Below are 19,008 nucleotides of genomic sequence, written 5' to 3' on the forward strand. Positions count from 1 at the left end.
CCCCAGTGAGAAGCCTGCAATGAAAGAACATCAGTGCATCACCTAGTTCCCAGATCCATGCTCAGCTGTTGGCAGTTTTTTGACACTGTGTTGTGACCAAGATTCTACTGGATTCTTGCTTCAAGATATTACACAAATAGCTACCAAAGCATAATACAGCTGGGATCCAGGGAATAGGACATTGCAAATTACATTCTCTGTCCTTAATCAGATTTTTCTGGCGGGAGGTTTCCTACTGAACTGTTGTAACCACTGTAATTTCTTAAGCTACAAGATGAGTAACAGCCTTGACACAACACCATATAAGGGACTGAATCAACAGTATGTCTGAATTCTTATTGCTCTTCCTCAAGATTCCAACCCCCTCCCAAAACAAAAGATTTTATTGATCTTGAGAGCAATTTGTGTGTGAAGGTGATTTTGTAATTTAAAAGAAAGGACCAACTATTCCCATCATTCAATTACCACCCAAACTCCAGAGAACAAACAATCATAAAGGCTATTAACCACAGTCAGGGAGGCCAAAACATTCCAAATGCTGTTGAGCTGCTGGACAGGGTGGAACAACTGTTCTCGACCTCTTTTTCTGGAGTTCCTGAATTAATTGATGGAATGCCATTCTCAGAGATAGGCTGACTTTCTGGTAAGAGCATGGTTGATATCATCTTTTTTTTCCCACCTCCCCACGTCTGCTAAGGAGCAGCAGTACTGTCCACTTGAGCTCTGATCTTATGGAAGGCATGCATTCTAAAATGGCCGGGCAAGGTACCTTTTGAAAAGCCACTGATGAAGGAGTGCCAGTAAAAATTCGAGAGCTCAGGGCCCCAAGGAGGTATGCAATGGACATTTTGATCATTTCATGCACTCGGGGACTTCCAGCTCTATAGCATGCAAAACACAACTAAGAGCAAAACACAGAAGGGTTAGCTAATGAAACAACAGAATCAAACAAAACAAACTTTCAAAATGTAGATGGCAGTAACAAACGCACACATGACAACAGTCAGAACACAAACTACATTTTCTTGTAGTGGTCCCGGCAAGCATGAGAAGTTGCACACAGCAAGATTTAATCTGTTTTCATTACTAATAATACTTAAACTTTATAACGTAGTACTCTTCATGTTGGATGTTTCATTAAACTTAGGCTGAAAATATTCAGATTCATGGTGCCATTGATTTGTATACATTAATTGAGAATGACCAGACAGTGCAAAACAACCAAGTGTTAGCCCTGTCTGTCACAGTGAATCCCCAAATAGAGGTCCACCAGTAACACAGGCAGCATCTTTCCAATCCTGCAGTAGCTACTGCTTTGCTACAGAGGGCAGGCTAGGAAAAGTAAGGGACCTGGAAAGAAATGCCATATAGCAGGGACAGTGGAGTGCATAGCTCCTCTCTGCCATCTTTCCATTAGAGCAAGTCTAAGCGAATGCTGAACTCAGAAATCATTACCTGTACTGAGTCCAACTGATAAAGTCTTTGCCTTACCTAAAACCTGGCTGAAAAGAACCTGAGGAAGCATGTGTGCGCTTGAAGGGATTTGCTAATTAGAAAGAGGTAAGCATTCAGTGAAACAATATTTTCTCAAAGATTTCAGGGAAAATACCTGTACCTCCAAACATACCAAATAACATTTGTGTTCTCTACTATGGTTCATTCTAATTCCCTACGGGATGTAAAAGTTCTGTTTGTTTTGATGGCAGATCTTTATGTTACTCATTTCAAAAGAAAAAGGAAAGTGTAATTGTGGTAACCCATATCACTATACTAGCAAGGATTTTTAAGAGCTGGGATGGACTTTTTGGGAGTAAACTGCAAATACCAAAATTAGAAGGGCTCAACTTCAATATATGAAAAAAATATTTTCAGGATGTTTTAAACAAACAGCAGGTCTACTGTTATCCAGACTTACAGAGAGAACAGAAAATATGATTTCTGATACAGTTTATAGCACACAGAGCATTACTGATTGACCATCTTCCTCTGGTCTGTGCTGAAAAAAAGAAGGGCTTTGAGCCATTAAATGCTTTTCCCAGCAAGTATTTTGTCTAAGTCAGAGTTCTTTACTTGCAGCAGAGATGGACTAAGTTGAATCAATCAGAGTATTCCCTGCATGCTGGAAGGTTTGCTGAGAAAAACTGCAGCAAGGAAACAACCTGTTTTCTTCTGTTTGGGATGTTAACTTAGAGAGAGCTTAGTAAAACTTTAAACAGTCTGACTGGCTCTAACTACCAGTTCAGCTCAATTTTGCTGCAACCTTGACAGTTGGGCTTACAAAGACTTCCAAAACCAGACACAACTCATGAAATTGGAAACCTCACATAGCAAAAAGAAACCAAGGGATAAGCTGGGCAAAACATCCACTGAAACAAAATAATTCCCCCCACAAGTGGTAAAAACTGAGAAGGAACTCATCTCTAAGGCTTTGCATACACAAATTTCACTGTGAGTCTACCAAGAATACGTGCCTTCTCATGCAAGCCTACCAGCACTGTACAACAGCTATAATTTTGTACTAGATATAAAGCAGGATGAGTCCTTAAGATGGCAGCTGTGATTTGGACTACTTCAGATTCAGGCAGGATACACACAGAAGACACAGTCTATCTGGAGGGGAAACATTAAATAGCTCCAACAATGGTACAACTAAGGCACTTACCTCAGCAATCTTCAACACTGAGCTCCCATTCAGCTCAAACGTGGAGGTATATGTTATACAGAGCAAGACCTTCAATCAAAAGAGAGGAAAGAAAGAAAGCAAATTTAAATTCCACCTGTTATTGCTTCTCTTCCGCATTCATGCATTTTCAGATACCTCTCTTTCCATTCTTAGAGTAGATGTCAGAAGCTTTGTAGCACCATGCTACTGGAATAAAGGGGTTGGCAATATCAAGGTTCTTAAGCAAGGGGAAGCCTCTGAACAATCCTCAGTACTAAATCTCTGGGAGAGTTTTCCTCTGGGCAATTATTTTGCACCATAGGGGAAAAAATCCATTACTAGGAAACAAGCAATGAATAATTTTAGGATAATCTGAACTCTACATACAAGAGAAACTCTGAGCATTGTCTGTGTACTCTTACATGTAAAGTGACTGCCCATAGATTTGAGCATCATTTTTCAGTAGGACATAAATAACCTTCTTCACATTTTGACAGGCAGTATGAAAAGCTTCTACCCACAGAAATACAATTATACATGCAATTATTTATTTATTTATAATTATTATTCTTTTTCCAGAAGAGGAACTGTACTGCACTACAGGTCATCACACCTTATCCACAACGTATTTGATTGCATTTTTATAATGCAAAGAAAACACCAGTCAGGGGCTTGTTCCTATTAGGAAAGATGATTCTACAGACAGAAGTGTTCCAACCATTATGTAACAGCAGCTTTATATAGTTTGTATATGACAACTAGCCCTGATTCTCACTCAGTTCTTTGTAAGTAGATGCTGACAGATTTGGACAAATGCTAGAGGTAACGAGAAATGAAAAGGACATGCTACTCTTCTGAAGTACAACGTTTGCGTCCTATCATCCCTATCATCTCTTTTACATATTTGGCATTTAGCTTTAGAGATAAACAGTTTCTAAGCCAACCTTCTTTACAGTTTTCAAAATCACAGAAACATACAAAGTTATCTGCCAGACTCTGCATATTCTTGGCTTACTTCACTTGTTACCATATTCCCTTACAAATTGTTTCTAAGATCTGGAAGATGGTCTCTGACCACGCACAAGACTACCCTCAGCTATGATTGCTATCAGTACTGCTGCAGAGCTCATTTACAGTCTTGGCTACATTCCAGGCACTTAACTCATGTTTTCCCATTTCAATGGAACAGGATGACAGCAGTTTTCTGACATTACTGGATGAAAGATGGGATTAAACAAACAAACAACCTTTAATCATTCAAATGCACTACAAACACTGATTGGCCAGACAGTATATCCCTATGGTGGGTTAACCTTGGCTGGCCCCCAGGTGCCCACCATGCTGCTCTCATTCCCCCTCCTCATCATGACAGAGAGAATATGTGATGAAAACCTCATGGCCAGGGTAAAGACAGGGAGATTGCTCACCAATTACTGTCAATTAATTTAAATGATTGCAAATCAGTAACAGAGTAGGATAGTGGGGAAAAAAACAACACAAAATTCAAACTACCTTCCCTCTATTCTCCCCAGACTCAACTCCCCCAAGCAGTGCAGGGGAACAGGGAATGGAGGCTGCAGTCAGTCTGTAATGCTTTATCTCTACAGCTTCTTCATGGTCACTCTTTAGATATATACATAGTATGTATATTGTACATACATATATACATAGTGTCAAGCAGTCTATATTTAAGAAGTTAAGAGACCTTCTTATGCATGGACACTTTGTTTTCACAACCAATTGTAGAAGAAGGGAAAAAAATATTACAAAGCAATTCCTAGCACCACCTTCACTACAAAACAAATAGAGAGCTTCTGCTCTGCATTACTGTGGTGAAGCCTTAATTGGTATGGACTCTAAAACAACCTTTTATTTGTAGAGGAGCTTAGATAACTGTAGAGATAGTTTCAAAATCACACAACCTCTAGGATGTTATAACTAGCTTGTATTATCTTGCAAATGCCTGGATGAGATCAGATTTCCGTAAATGGCCTACCCATAATGAAAACATTAATTTTAATTACTGTTGAAGCTCTGCCTGTCATAGAACAAGAAATACGATTCCCACTCCCTGGAGTCCCAGGATATCAATTATAGTACAAGACTGCACACACAAGCATTTTTCACAGTAGGTAAGAATGAAAAAAAAAGTGCTTCTAATGGTATACTGAAAGTCAGTAGACACAGAATGACTTATAGTATTTAAACGGCGATGGACTTTAGCTTATGTTACCATGTCTGTTTCAGAGAGATCTCTTACAGAGGGAACATATTAGGTTGTGAGCCGCCAGCCAAGTTCCCCAAATGCTTAGTACATATTTGTAGTGAAAGGCAATCATCACACAGAAGAGCCTATCTGAACTCAACAAGGTGTGAAAGCAAGCACTGTCCCCAGGATAACGAAGGAGGGCAAAGGTACAAAGCTTAAAAACAACTGTAATCTACAATGACAAAAGGACGCTTCATCTACTCACTGCATTTAAGTGTGCAGGTCCAATATTGATACACCAGTGACAATTTTATTTTTCCAGCAAAGTCCCATTAGTGAACATCCTTTGCACATCTGTGTCTCTTCTAGCTGGGATGCATGCAGTCACTTTAGATCTGAGAGAGCTAAATTTCGCAGCCATTACTAATCTCTTTATGGGACCCATACAATAAGTCTTTCCTGACTCATTTTACATGTAGTCTAGCAAAACTGTATGCAATGTATGCTTGAATGATTCTCAAAACCTTCTCCCCCAGAAGAGTGAAAACAGACAGAAAGCAAAGCAGAACTACTCATCTTGTTTAATAATTTGACATTTAAAGCAGTCATACAGTATTTCTGCAAAATAGAACAGCAGATGTCTTTGAACTTAGCAGAATAGCTACTAATGTGGCCATATTACATTCTTTGACTCTGATGGAAAACAAGAGCTGAAGAAATGAAGTGCATTAATGAACTTATGCACATGGTGTCATCATGTATCACCATATGAAACACAAGAAGCTTTTAATTATGAAGAGAAAGGAGACAGTGTCTTCCACGAATCAGTAAGCCCATGAAAGGCCTTGCTATCACCAGAATCTGATGCTCAGCACTAGGCATGCACCAGGGTTTCAAACAAAAGGGTTGTATCTGCTATAGAAGAACCTCACAAATTATCAGTGGTGACATGCTGAATGCTCCCAGATGACCATGCTCATTAGTTCGCTAGACTAGAACAGAACTACTGCTGAGCACTATTTATGGTGCTATGAAACCAACTGAAACTTTTGCATACGTAGCATAGCTGTACAAAGAAAAGAAATTATTTAAAGCAACTGCATAACAGATATTTAACTAGCTTAACAGTTCTGACAGTGACTTTGTCTTCAGAATTGTAATACCTAAGAGAAGGTAAGGTTTTTCTTTAAAAATAAAAATGTCTGACTAGACCTGCTAGGATTGCATTTCCCTGCACTTCAGAGGTTACAACATATTTAGGTATACTGCACTACCTCATGAGCTAGAAGACAGTTCAACTGAAGAAACCAAAGTTCTACTGCTCCTTTACTCATGAGGAATGACATTTTAAAGAGAGATTCAAGTAGTTCAGTCTTGAAATAAGTGCTTTTTGGTCTGCTTGCTCATGGTGCTGGGAAACTGCTTTAAAATAGAAGAGGCAGTATTATGTATGAGGCAAAAAATGAAAAAGAGGTAAGGGGAAAGTGTAGAGGGATGAAAAAGACTATCAGTAACAGGGGGAAAAAACAAGGGGGGGTGGTGGAAGCACTATAATCTTCAGTAAACAATAATGGCTGGCTGCAGGGGAAAGATGAAATGGCAATTTATGAAAGTTAAATGGTTTCTGTACTTGGCTTTGTGATCAAACTCTGTGGTTTACTTCCTTAACAGCTAAGTGATCCCCAAGTTTCTTGGTATACATCTAAGACTGAAGCCTGTAGGAATTTGTGTTTCCCCTCTAAGCTGAACAGCTGTTAGTTAAGTCGTGCTTTTTAGATCTAGAGACCTACTACTTTCCATATAGCACAGGGAAATCTGCAGGTACGACTCAGAGCCACGCTGCTTGCATATGTCACCTGGCACAGAACAGCTCAGTGATAAGACTCCAACGTTGCTGAAGTTCCCCCATTTCTTCTTTCTGAGACAGTTTTTCTTAAAAATCAGCACTCATGCAAAAGATGCCAGACACAAGCACTCAAAATAACAAATAAACCTGCACAGACAGCAAAATCTATGCTTTTTATTTATTTATTGCTCTTTGTCTTACCCATTATGAGACTGAAGGAAGAATAACCACAAAAGGCCAAAACCCTGCCCTCTTATCCTTCTACTCTTTTGTAACCATTATGGAGAAAGCTCAGGTATTTAACTCAAGACTACGATGGTCAGACACCTAAAAACTGGGGGAGGAGGGGTTGTGACTTTATAGGAATATCACAATCTTAATTACGAGTACTAGGTATTCACTACAGTCCTAATTAATTCAGGAAAGAATGAGCTTATGTTGAAATACACAAGGTAGACAACCCAGTTCATTGGAATTAACCTGATTACCTAAAGTTAAGAATTAAAAAAAATAGAGAGAGAGAAGTGAACCCAAGAGAGTCTGGATTTGCAGTTGGCCTACATTGCAACAATTAAAATTATGGAAAGGTTGAGCAGGGGAGCCACTAAAAACCCCAGTATAGCAAGATGGGACTGACTGCAGGCAAGAATACTGTGTGCACAACATTATGCAGGTTTTTGCAGACTCCTCACTATATGGATGCAGACTTAGCACATCTCTGAATTATGGACTGGACTAAAAACAGTTATTGCATATTGCTCACATCAGGCACCACTGTTACGAGAAATAATGAACACATTCCAATGAAAATTTCATCTGCAAATTTTCAGCATTTTTTATACTATTTTGTTGTTCTTATTAATACGCATTTTAAGCTAGTCCTGCATTAAAGCATGAAAATAAAGGTGGACATTAAGTTTTTGCTGTATATGAAACAGGTCCTGCCCTGCTCATGAAGAGAGCAGAATGCAATTTGTATTGCAAGTGATGTTGAAAGATGTTCCCAATAATGTGATGCACAAAATGTATCAAGAGAGAAAAAATAGCCTGAAATCACAAAATTATTTACAAAAATGTATTGATTAACAGCAACTATTAGTAATTAGGTAGCTGATTCACATTCACCAGTTGTAATTTTACTGCTGTACCAATGAATGCTCATTTTTAAATGTGCCCTGGAATCTATACGTGCCATGTCAAGAAGAGGCAGTATAGAGAACTTAGTCTACATACACATTCTTAAATCCAGGTTGTTTCAGTCCAGCTATCCTGTCCATCTGACTGCACAAGTCAAGAAAAAATAACACAGGTGCAAATTATAGTCTACCAAGCAAAAAAATCAAGGTATATGTGGAGAGATATATTTCATAAATATTAAGCTTAAAACACTGGGAAGATATCCACATTTGTGAGAGCTTACTATGTCAATCAGCTCACTTGCCAGCATCCAACGTAATTATAACCATCCAGAGAGACCAAGATTTTAGACTTATGCTCAGTCAACATTTCAGATCAAATACTTTAGATCTACATTTAAAATGCATAGTAAATTTTTCCCTATCGCAAATGGCCAAAGAAAAAAAAACGAACAACTCCTCTTCCCTTCTCCCCTCCTGTCTTGGAATAAGATAATTACAAACATTTAATCTAAAACCAGCATTTCAGAGGCAGAGCCATTTGATCCATTCCACCTGCCCTTACAGAAGCTAATTTTCATCAGAGAACTCTAATCCAGATTTCATTTCTGACTGTAGCCAAAACCAAGAACTGAAGTCCCAAAAAGAGCTATCTAGTATTGTTGCTGGAGAGCTCCCAAATGCTGTATTAATGCATCAGTGAAGAGGTACAGAGAAAAGATTGCTGTAACACAGCATATTTAGCAAGGGTTCATTAAATCTCATTCAAAGCTTAGAAGGAGTTTTGGCTGAGTGTTCACTGAAAGCCGACAGAATAAAAACAGAAGAATTATGCTCATCAGCAAATAGTACACCTAAGCCACACAAATGCAAGTAAGAGTCACTGGGAATAAACTAACATTTCCTAAATGAAATTGCTGTTCACTGTGGGTAATAAATAAACACAGGGATTAGAACAGTCTTCCCTCAAGCAAAACTGGAAGAACAGATTCTGGTTCCAGGAAATCCACAAGTCTATTTCAAAAAACACCACGAGTACAGCAGCAGAAATACCATATAATTAAACTTCCCAGAAATTTTCAAAGCTGAACTATGCCTTTCTTGTTTTCTGCCAATGCAGAGCTTGTGGTGAGCTTATTTCTGAGCGAGGACTCATCCACACTCCCATTATCTTGCAATTGCCCATTGAGCTCCTTTATTTTTTAGTATTTTCTTGTTATTTTAGAAAAATGCTATCACAGACATAAACAGACAGAAAGAAGCACTGCATTGTTAAGGTAGCTGTCAAAGTCTAAATGGAAGTTACCATAACTTCAGTGTAAAGAAGGAAAAAAAATAAAAAAATCAATGGCTTTGGATTCTTTCTACCCTAGCCTCTTCCATCATGCTATGTTTCCCCAGCTTTGGCACCAGAGTTGTGTTCAAAGCTAAATTCTAGCTCCTCTAGCTGAAGAAATACCAAACATCAAACAGGGAAAAGAAAATTGCTCGGATATCCATTAGTTCCATTTTCCTCTGCTGATCTGGCCATACCCAGTAGTGCTTTTGTCAATATTGCATGTGCTCCGGCAAACAAAGGACTAATTAAACAAAGCAGAAGTACTTCAGCCATTTTGAAGCACCTGAAGCCACAATTTAAAAGCAGCTAACAAAAAAAGAAACCAAGATCCTCCATACCCCACAGTTATACCAAACCCAGAAAGTCTTTCTGCTGCAGATTACTTGCTTGCTCATCTAGTGCTAAGGCCATCAAAACATCCCTACTCCTCAACACTAGACACAGCCTTGTGTTTCATTCAGTTATAATGCAGCCCTATATCATACAGCCAAATTATTCCTACATCTGAGCCATATCATTGGTCTAATGTGAAGGGTGAGTTACTCCCCCTTCTCTCCCACCTCCAAGTTTTGCCTATAAATCTGCAAATATATCAATAGATCACTGAGTCACTTCTGTGCATCACTGATAAAACTGATAACATTTGATTAGTGGTCAACATAGCTCTTCCTTCCTAGCTTACACAAATACTATAATGTAAATATGCAAGTAAAAAACACACATATTATTCCATTTTTATCTGCAATCAACTTACTGATGGATTACAGGAAGATCAACAAGGTACTGTACAACCGTGTGATTTTCCATTCTCTTGACATAGCCAGCTGAGCATAGAGAAAGCAAAACAGGTTCAGCATATATGAGGTTTTTCAGTGTGATAATGAAGTATCATGGCAACAGCAAGGTAAATGCTAAGGTGGCCTTGCATCAGGTCCATTGTTTTGCTATCACACTTTCCAGATTACTTGCTTTCCTTGCATCTTTTAACATGATTTAAAACACATAAACAAACTCAATTTAGTTTTCAGCGTGAAAATACTGACCTCTGTCAAAACGTATTAGAAGTACAGAGAACACGTAGACAGCATAGCCATTGAGATACTCTAAAGACATGTGATGCTTGGCACTTAAACAGCATGCAAGTCTCATATACCACTGACACCTTCAATTAGTATATGGGAAATCCAGGGCAGCCAGTATGCCTTTGTTTGTTACTAACACAAAAACATGCCAGAAAGTTTTAGCCTTTTCCCCTTCCTCACAGAGAAGATCAGCAACTACTTTTGGGCACACTACTACTGTTCATATAGGAACTGCTCAGTATTTACTGATACTAACAGTGTTCTGCAAAAAGATAAGCAAGAACTTTAGAGTAACTACTCTGGAACCCTCTCCCACAGAATTGCTCTGAATGAAACACCTAAGAGAGAGATGCAATCTGTGGTTGATATCCAGAAGAACTAATGATATTGCCAGCAATCTCTAACCTGCAGCTTAATTTAGTATTTGCTTATTACACAAAATAAGATTCCACTTCCAAACAGTTCATTGAAAGGACAAAATCAGTTCCACCTATCACAGAGGATATATTGTGTGAGATGAATCATAAGATGATATATCATCATGGGTTGGAAGGGACCTTTAAGATCATGTAGTTTCAACACCCTGCTATAGGCAGGGACACTTCCCTCTAAACCAGGTTGCTCAAAGACCCATCCAGACTGGCCTTGAATGCTTTCAGGGAGGGGGCATTCATAATCTCTTTAGGCAATCTGTTACAGTGTCTTAGAAGGCTTTGAGCATTACTTGATAGCTGCATTTAGGCAGTATTAATCTTCTCTGTCTGCCCAAGATGTAATTCAGTTGGTCTCCAAGCCTTGCCCTCAGCACTGCCTCTATGCCATTCCTCCAGTCCTCCAATACAGGAATCTGTGGAGCATGTCATGACACTCACTCTTAAAAATAAGGAGGATCTGGTACCTAGCCATAAACTTCTGAGTGCTGTTCCATTTCTACGGCAGGGGCCTGAACTGTTCAGTTTCCTCAGTGCAGGAAAACATCCAGACAGTATTCCTTTTCATTCATTTACAGCAATCACTACAGTTCTCCTATTCCACTTATGCCCAATGCTGCCCCTTTTAAATAATACTTGAATACTTATTATTATGTATTGTCTTTACATAATATTTGAGTAATAATAATAATTAGTAGCTCCCAAAAGCATATCAAAGCAACTACCTGCACTTGGGCCTCTAACCAGTGTTCCTTCTTTTACTACCAATCCCTATTTGCAGACAACTGAATGTAGAAACTTTGCACTGTTTGCCAAGGTCACAAATCCCCTCACACTCATTTACAAAACAGATGAATGACAAAGAGCCATATAGATAAATATTCAAAGCATTTGCTTTGATAATTAAGGAAGTGTGAATTCCTGGTGGATGCTTGCTGGGAACAACAGAAGATATTCTGGATATGATTTCTCAAATAAGCTTTGAAGTGATTCAGGAGCTTGGATGCCAGCAAATTACAGCGAGATTTACACTCCTGTACTTCAATTGTAGAATTTGCTTTACATAACTAAAAGCTTTTGGTTGCATCGTCAGTACCTGTGAGACTACTGCAACTGTGCAGCAAGCCACAAAGAACCAGGCCGGAATCACTGCTGACCCAGTTTCATACAGACCTCACATTCAGGAGCGTCTAATATCTGCAATGCATAAAAACATATTTGAGCTCCTCTGGATGGAATAACCCTGTTCAATGAGTACTTGCAAGTTGCCTTTACAACACTATTTAGCAGATCTAGGGATAAAAATAAACATTTTTGAGACAAGCTGCTTGAAATCCTGAGGACTTCACCAGAATCCCAAACCTCCACTCCCAACAGATGCAGTTGCAACTGCGTCTGCAACCTCCAGGTCATAACCTAAAAGCATCTATTGCTTGAATTGGCCTTTAGGTAAGTCTCAGATATAAAGTCTCCTGAGCATTAAACATCCTGTTTAAATGTTTTGGCCCTCCAGTCTTTTTCAAATAATAAAAATAAAAGTTTTGCATTGTTCTTGGGCTGTAAAGACAAAATCTGATTTTTAACCATATATCCACTTATAACTTTCATCTATCCAGATCTTTAGGAAAGGATTTATACATTAAAATTTCATTGACTTCTCTCTTTTACACAAAATCGGAGGCGAGCATTGCTTTTGGTGGTGGTAGTTGTTTGTTTTAAAAACAGTATGCAAATATTTATTTTGCTTATTGCATCATTGCTTCAAAGAAACAATGTACATCAAGATCCTGAATCTGTACCACTCAGGAAGAAAACAAACAAACAAGGTAGAAGGTGCCAGTTCAGAAGTATTGCCAGGTAAACCTTCACCTTCCTCACCACAGGCAGGAAAGAAGCATGCTGGGTTAGAGCTGCAGATCTGAATGCCTCAAGTTAAGCCTGTTTATAGGCAAAATCCTGCTTACATAAAATGTAGTGACACACTGGAACAGGTTGCCCAAGGAGGCTGTGGATGCCCCATCCCTGGAGGCATTCAAGGCCAGGCTGGATATGGCTCTGGGCAGCCTGGTCTGGTGGTTAGTGACTCCGCACATAGCAAGGGGGTTGAAACTAGATGATCACTGTGGTCCTTTTCAACCCATTCTATTCTATGATTCTATAATCCTCCTTCTCTCTTTCTAGGCTCAACCTTATGCATGTTCTGGCACAGAGTGCATGCTGCAGGCAAGCAACCAGCCTCACTGGCAGAGTACAGCTAGTACAAAGAAGTTTCAGAACAAGCAATATATATTCTTTAGTACAAGGATGTCACACACACACAAAAAATAAAGACACTTAGACTTGAAAGTAAAGGACAGTCAAATAAGCACATTCAAACACTTAAATTAGTACTAGGTATGGAGAAGATGCAAGGAGACCACCGGAAGAGTATTTTCTCTACAAAACAACAGCAATTGCACATCAAACCTCAAAGTACAAACTTCATATCCAAACACAAGTGGAACCGGCTGCCACCATACTGCAATGCAATGTGAGCAGTGCAGGTATTGGAAGTCACTAATTTCATGGCAGTACTAGCAAGTTATAATATACCAACTCCAACAACCGGGCAAGGAAAATTCACAGTACCTCCCCTTCCAAAATCATACCTCCTGGGCTTCCTAACACACAAGGAGGAGAATGCTGAAGCATTTCTAGAGTAGAAAATGTTCCCTGAGTATACAGAACATAACCTCTCTGATGAATTAGTCCAGGACCATTTTGGTGCTTACACACATCACACTCCATCATTAGCATTTCACAAAGGGAACACAAACTAGTAAGTACCTATCCACACACTTCAAAATTACAAAACTCCACAGTCCAACTCATGAGCACCAGTACCAAATACAGACTTCCAAATCTGCAACTCATTTACATGTGAATTACCATGGAGTGAATTGTTGGTCCTGTTTCAGATTGTGTGAACAGTAATGGCCACAGTTCTTTCAAACTATCTCTCGTTTACCCAGGAGAAACCAAGCAGAAATGAAAACAACTGATGTCTGCCAACAGGAAGGAAGGAATCAAATACTGTTCCTATGGTGAAGATTTCCAAGACAACATCTAACTTGTTTGCTAATCCCAGCAGTTATACCAGTCCCTGCTGCAAGAACTGACATGTGGGAAACACTAACCTTCATCACTTCAACCTGCAGATCTTCATTGAGCGAAGGAGTCACTTTGACGGCATTCAGCATCTGATTAAGCAACTGTTTCTCATCAGAGTCTGTTTCCACGGATACAAACCTCTCATCAGACAGCAGCTTCTGCAGAGAGAAAATGGCAACGCACAGATTGAACACAAAACTGCCTCTGACTAATGCTGCTGTTAACTACTACACAAAGCCTACTAATGTTGATACTACAGCCACTATGTTCTATATACAAAATTAAAAGTGATCCAGTAATATAAGCAAGTACAGCAAAAACTAGGAAATTCAAGCCACAATGAAGGAAAAGTTAGTATCTTTTGAACCAGCTACTATTCTAGCAGTGTCTTTCCCACCCTGCCTCTGGAGTGGCCAGAAGAAAGCAGTTATCAGCAATCAGTGTGAGATCACAAATCACTCCAAGTAATGCCTCCCATCCCTCCAAAACAAAGTGGAAAAAAATATAATGAAATCCCCAAATAGGATAGTGCCCAGACCTCAGGCCAGTGCTAGCAGGTACCCTGCTTGGTTGGAGACAAAAGATACAACTGTCTACTAATTCTGAAAGACATAGAACACAAGCGCAGTGGACATAGCACTTCTGACCACTGACAAGACACATTTAGTGTCATTCTAAAGCTGACTTATCACGAATGCTATCAAATCCTCAGAAGGAGAGTACTGCTAGCAAATGAGTGATGTAGGTAGGATTGAGTACCAAATACGGTACTCAAGAATGGGTTCGATATAGACTGATTGACCTTCAGGCTAAATGGTTCAGATTAATTAGACTTTCTTTGTCTTGACAAAGCCAGTATCAGAGCCAGCATCTTCCAGCAACTAGAGATGTGTGAGACTGAGGGAATCAACATGAAAAGTATTAGTGGAACATGAGAGACTATCATTAGGTTTTTGTGAGAGTCTATTTTCATGCTTGAAAGTAGGGCTGACAGGCAGCAACACTTAACTGAGCTCTTCATGTTATGTTCTCACTTCCCTGAGCTAACCATGCCCCATTTCAAGAAAATTTCTGTTATTTTCACACTTCTCCCATAAGAATCAACAAGTTTCTAAAAATAATTTCCTCTAACATTCTGTCCTTGATTTATTCGCAACCAGTTCATACTTGTATGTTCTTTGTCTACCTGAATAAAACACTATTTACTCTTGCTGTTACTACAGTGCCTTTTTGTTTTTCATGCTATACTGCTGTTTTCTTCTGCAATTTCAAAAACATTCAAATCCAGTGATATTGAAAACGATGTGGAAAAAAGCCCCGTAAGTAGACAATACAGCTTCTGGATCTTTTATCAACTTCTTCATCACTTCACTCTAGCTTCTAAGAAAATAAGCAGCTGTAAGGTATGGCTTTCGGAGGACCACACAGAGGGCACAGGGCCATATGAGGAAGACTACATCTCCATTTCATGTTGAAAGTCAGGAACTCACACCTATGTGCAGAACATCTCAAGCTTCTACAGAATCAACAGCCTTCATTTCACCCTAAATTCTGAACACTGTTACAGAAAAATGAACATCATTGTTACATCCACCAGAAGACAAACACATCTTCTGTAGCATTTTTCAAAAGATTTTCAAAAGAAAGGCCCAGATTTCCTTGACACCCACTACCCACCAACATAAACACACCCCTCTCTTAAGCCATACCTGCATCCCCGCAAGAGCCTGCTGGGCCAACTTCATGCTCTTCGATTCCAGAGCCAGTTGGAGAGGAAGGAGACACTTCTCCCTGAAGTAAAAATACATAAGCAAATAAATGCGAATGGGAACAATGGAATTAAAAATAGTATTGAAAAGAACAATATTCCAGAAGCTCTGTATCATTGTCAATAAGATAGTAGTTGTGTACAGTAAACACGGACAGCTTCACAACAACTCTACGAGGCACTTTTCCCCTCTAAAGAAAGCTGGCATATGTCCTCGTGTACTTTTAAGAATGACTTTTAAGCTGAAATCTCACAAAATACTTCTCAATTGTTAACCTTCTGTGTGCATAAATGAATGTGCAAAGCACAAAAAGGAGGTGCACAGACCACTACTGATTCTTCATCTCAACATTATAAGTGTAAGTACTTCAGTCACTTGACTTCTATTTAATATTCAGGTTGCCAGAAAAGTAGCTCTAGATCCCACTTCTTATTGGTGAAGTTTTGGTCTATGGCCTCTTTCACAGTTCAGTGTGTCCTATCATGTTAGAGGCCCACATCCAAAACTAGTGTAGACACAAGCATGTGGAGAAAAAAAAAAAGGGGGGGGGGAAATTTTTCCTTTTCCATGTGCAGCTGGTTCTCTGAGGAAAGCCACTGGGAGTTGGTGCAAAGGAGGATTAAAAAAGGGGGGGGGGGGAAGGATTCCGGTGGGACATTAAGAAATACTACTTCTCTGAGACAGTGGTCAGTCACTAGAACAGGCTGCAAGGAAGGTGGTGGTGTCACCATACTTGGAGGTGTTCAAGAAACATTCAGATGTTGTACTGAGGGACGCAGTTTAGTGGGAAATATTGGTGATGGGTGGATGGTTGGACTGGGTGATCTTAGAGGTCTTTTCCAACATTGGTGATTCTATGAAATGTGTACACAAATGCTTATGTGTGAAATAGCATGTGCGAGAACTATGATTAAACTGTACTTCAATTACAGAACAACACAAACTTTTGCATATTAAAATATACCACCGACCCAGGTTAGTAGTTTTGATGCTTTTCACTAATTGCTCAGACAATTAGTGAGAAGAAAAGAAAAATGGATTTTTCTTGTTTGGAGACCAAACCAATATTGCCTGGAGCTGTGACTTCACTCTTTATTCCTTGTTCTACATCAGAGAGGTTTTGCAGCATCTGGAGAACACTTAGCAACCATAAACCCTTTTAAGCTAATCTTGCTCACTGGCAGGAAACACATTCCCAATCAGAGATACTTAGCCCATGTCTGACTGCAGTCTCCCTGAAGATCTGCAACACTTCATTAGGTCATATATCATAACGACACTTATCTGTACCCACAGAGTCTAGTTTTGCACTTGTATAACAAGGTTTGCATATAGCAAACAATCCTGTGCCAGCCCTTGAGAGTCTTAGCTCTCCAAATGTCAGTATCATACCCCAGAGAGCCCCTTTGGAATCACCTGCATGAATTTTCCACTCTTAGAGGCAATTGTATGGAGGGCAAGAAGGAAAAAAAAAATATCCCGTTATTTTCTTGCCTAAATGCAAACTAAATGGTCCTGACCATCTGGAACATGCCTGGTATTCTCAAAGCTGAGTCAGAATGTTTGATCTCTAAGAATACCAAAATGAAGTGTTTTCCCTCTTTAACTCTTCTTTCCTGTGAGCTGCCTTTGACCTGAATTCACTTAGTTTCAGTTGACCAAACATTGAGTTATCTGTCAAGAAGTATATAAAAATAAAATTGATCAACTCTCTTAGAATTTTTAAGGAACAAATTCTAATAGATTAAAACACACTATGCCATGGTGTACAATCTGCTTCTTTTGCAAGTTCTCCCTTCATAACTAAGAAGTCGTAGCTTAGAGAAGTAATTGCTGCAGTTTCAGACAATTGCCAAAGCTACCTAGAAATCATGCCTTGCCACAGTCTGCCCATAACCTACTAATCTCCCTCCAAAATGGAGGGTCTCTAACCTGAACTTGCCTTTTTGTTTTTGACTAAATAAGGATTGGGTTACCAAACACTGGCTACTTCAGCTTTGGGGAACTCAGCTTGAAACTCCTTCAGTAGATCCTGTTTAAAGCAGGGACTGAATGTCCACTCCAAAAATCAACTTCATACTGGGTGGGTCCAGTTGGTATTCCAACTCTTTCTTTTTACCATTCCTTTTTTTCCCCTCCAGCTTGCTCAAAAAGGGGCACAGATAATTAATCTACCCTTGAGAAGCATGGAACTGCTGTGCACTCCTTGAAGTGCAGCCCCCTCCTCTTTAAAAATAAATACTAGAGTCACAGACATGGCTCAGTTAAGCAATCTAGTAAGCTTCTGTACTTGGCAAAGATTTCTTGAGACAAATCTGCAGTCTTTCTGTGTTTGCAAGTTCTTCCCAGTTATGGGAACCTGTAAAAGACCATCTGGCATAACACCAAAAGCAGCCTTTAAAATAACCCTGAATGGCACAGATTTCTAAAGAACTCCTGAGTAGACTCCAAGTGCATCTCAAAAGAGGTTTATAACAAAAAGGTAGTCAATTTGCTGCACTCAGAATGCTCTGAGAGATAGGCAGGCACAAAGCCCAATTTTCTCACAAGATTCTTTCTTGGATCCTTCTGGAATCACTTTAGCTAGATTTTTTATTTTTTTAATTTTTTTTTTAAGCATTAAAATCCCCATAGGTTTCACATCTAAAACAGCTAAAACTATGGAGCATCTGGGAAACATTTCCTCAAGAGCTTAGTCACTGGGATATACAGGAACTGTCAGAACATCTGGTCCAGGGTTCAGACAGCGATCCTTCAGCCAAGTATAGAACTGAGTATCAATTATGAATCTAATATCTGCTTTGCCCAGACTTGGGAACACACGTAGCACATACGTAAATTGTGAGCACTGCTGTGGCATGTCTCTAAACCAGAAAGTCATCTCCAACACAAAGCACATTCAAGTCTTCTTTAAAAGTCATCAATATTACCCTCTGGGCAAACTCACGTTTGAAATTAGTAGATTGACAGGTGCCAAAACATTAAATGCATTAAATGGTACTCAAAGAGCCAGAGACACACAAAAAGAAATCTCAGTAGTGTATAGTAGCAACTGCAGGAATGCTAAAAATTAATGGTTATTTAGACCTGTACATCTTCAGGACAGAATATCACATTTCTTTTAGACTTTCTACAGCTCACTGCAATAGTATATAAATATTAGGGGGCATTACTTATGCACAGCAATCTTCTGGTATTAAAGTGAACAAGACTGGTAGTAGAGGAGAAAGTCAATGCAGTCCTAAGTCACTGGACTGGATCCAGTTAAGTTTCATTATAATGAAGACAGGTGGGAGTTCCTATGGCTTACGTGTAGCTACTCTGCACATCAGCATGTTGCCTGCCATCTGTCACCACATACTGTAATCAGCAGAGAACAACAAG

The 19,008-nt window shown here is 39.3% G+C and overlaps 1 protein-coding gene across 6 annotated transcripts in view; it reads right to left on the reverse strand.

The window, feature by feature from the left end:
- The window catches only part of ARFGEF3 (ARFGEF family member 3), a 76,691-nt gene that overhangs the window by 45,405 nt on the left and 12,278 nt on the right, over positions 1-19,008 (reverse strand). For 4 of the 6 annotated variants that reach the window (XM_015858407.2, XM_015858406.2, XM_015858405.2 and 1 more), the window contains exons 3-6: positions 15,565-15,646; positions 13,882-14,013; positions 2,663-2,731; positions 770-901 (exon numbers count right to left, since the gene is read on the reverse strand). In XM_015858407.2, coding sequence (XP_015713893.1) covers positions 770-901; positions 2,663-2,731; positions 13,882-14,013; positions 15,565-15,646 — 415 coding nt within the window. The remainder of the gene's footprint in view (positions 1-769; positions 902-2,662; positions 2,732-13,881; positions 14,014-15,564; positions 15,647-19,008) is intronic. The other 2 variants (XM_015858408.2, XM_015858409.2) reach the window with 1 other exon arrangement.

Source organism: Coturnix japonica, chromosome 3 (genome assembly GCF_001577835.2).
Source record: "Coturnix japonica isolate 7356 chromosome 3, Coturnix japonica 2.1, whole genome shotgun sequence".
NCBI classification, from domain to species: Eukaryota; Metazoa; Chordata; class Aves; order Galliformes; family Phasianidae; genus Coturnix; species Coturnix japonica.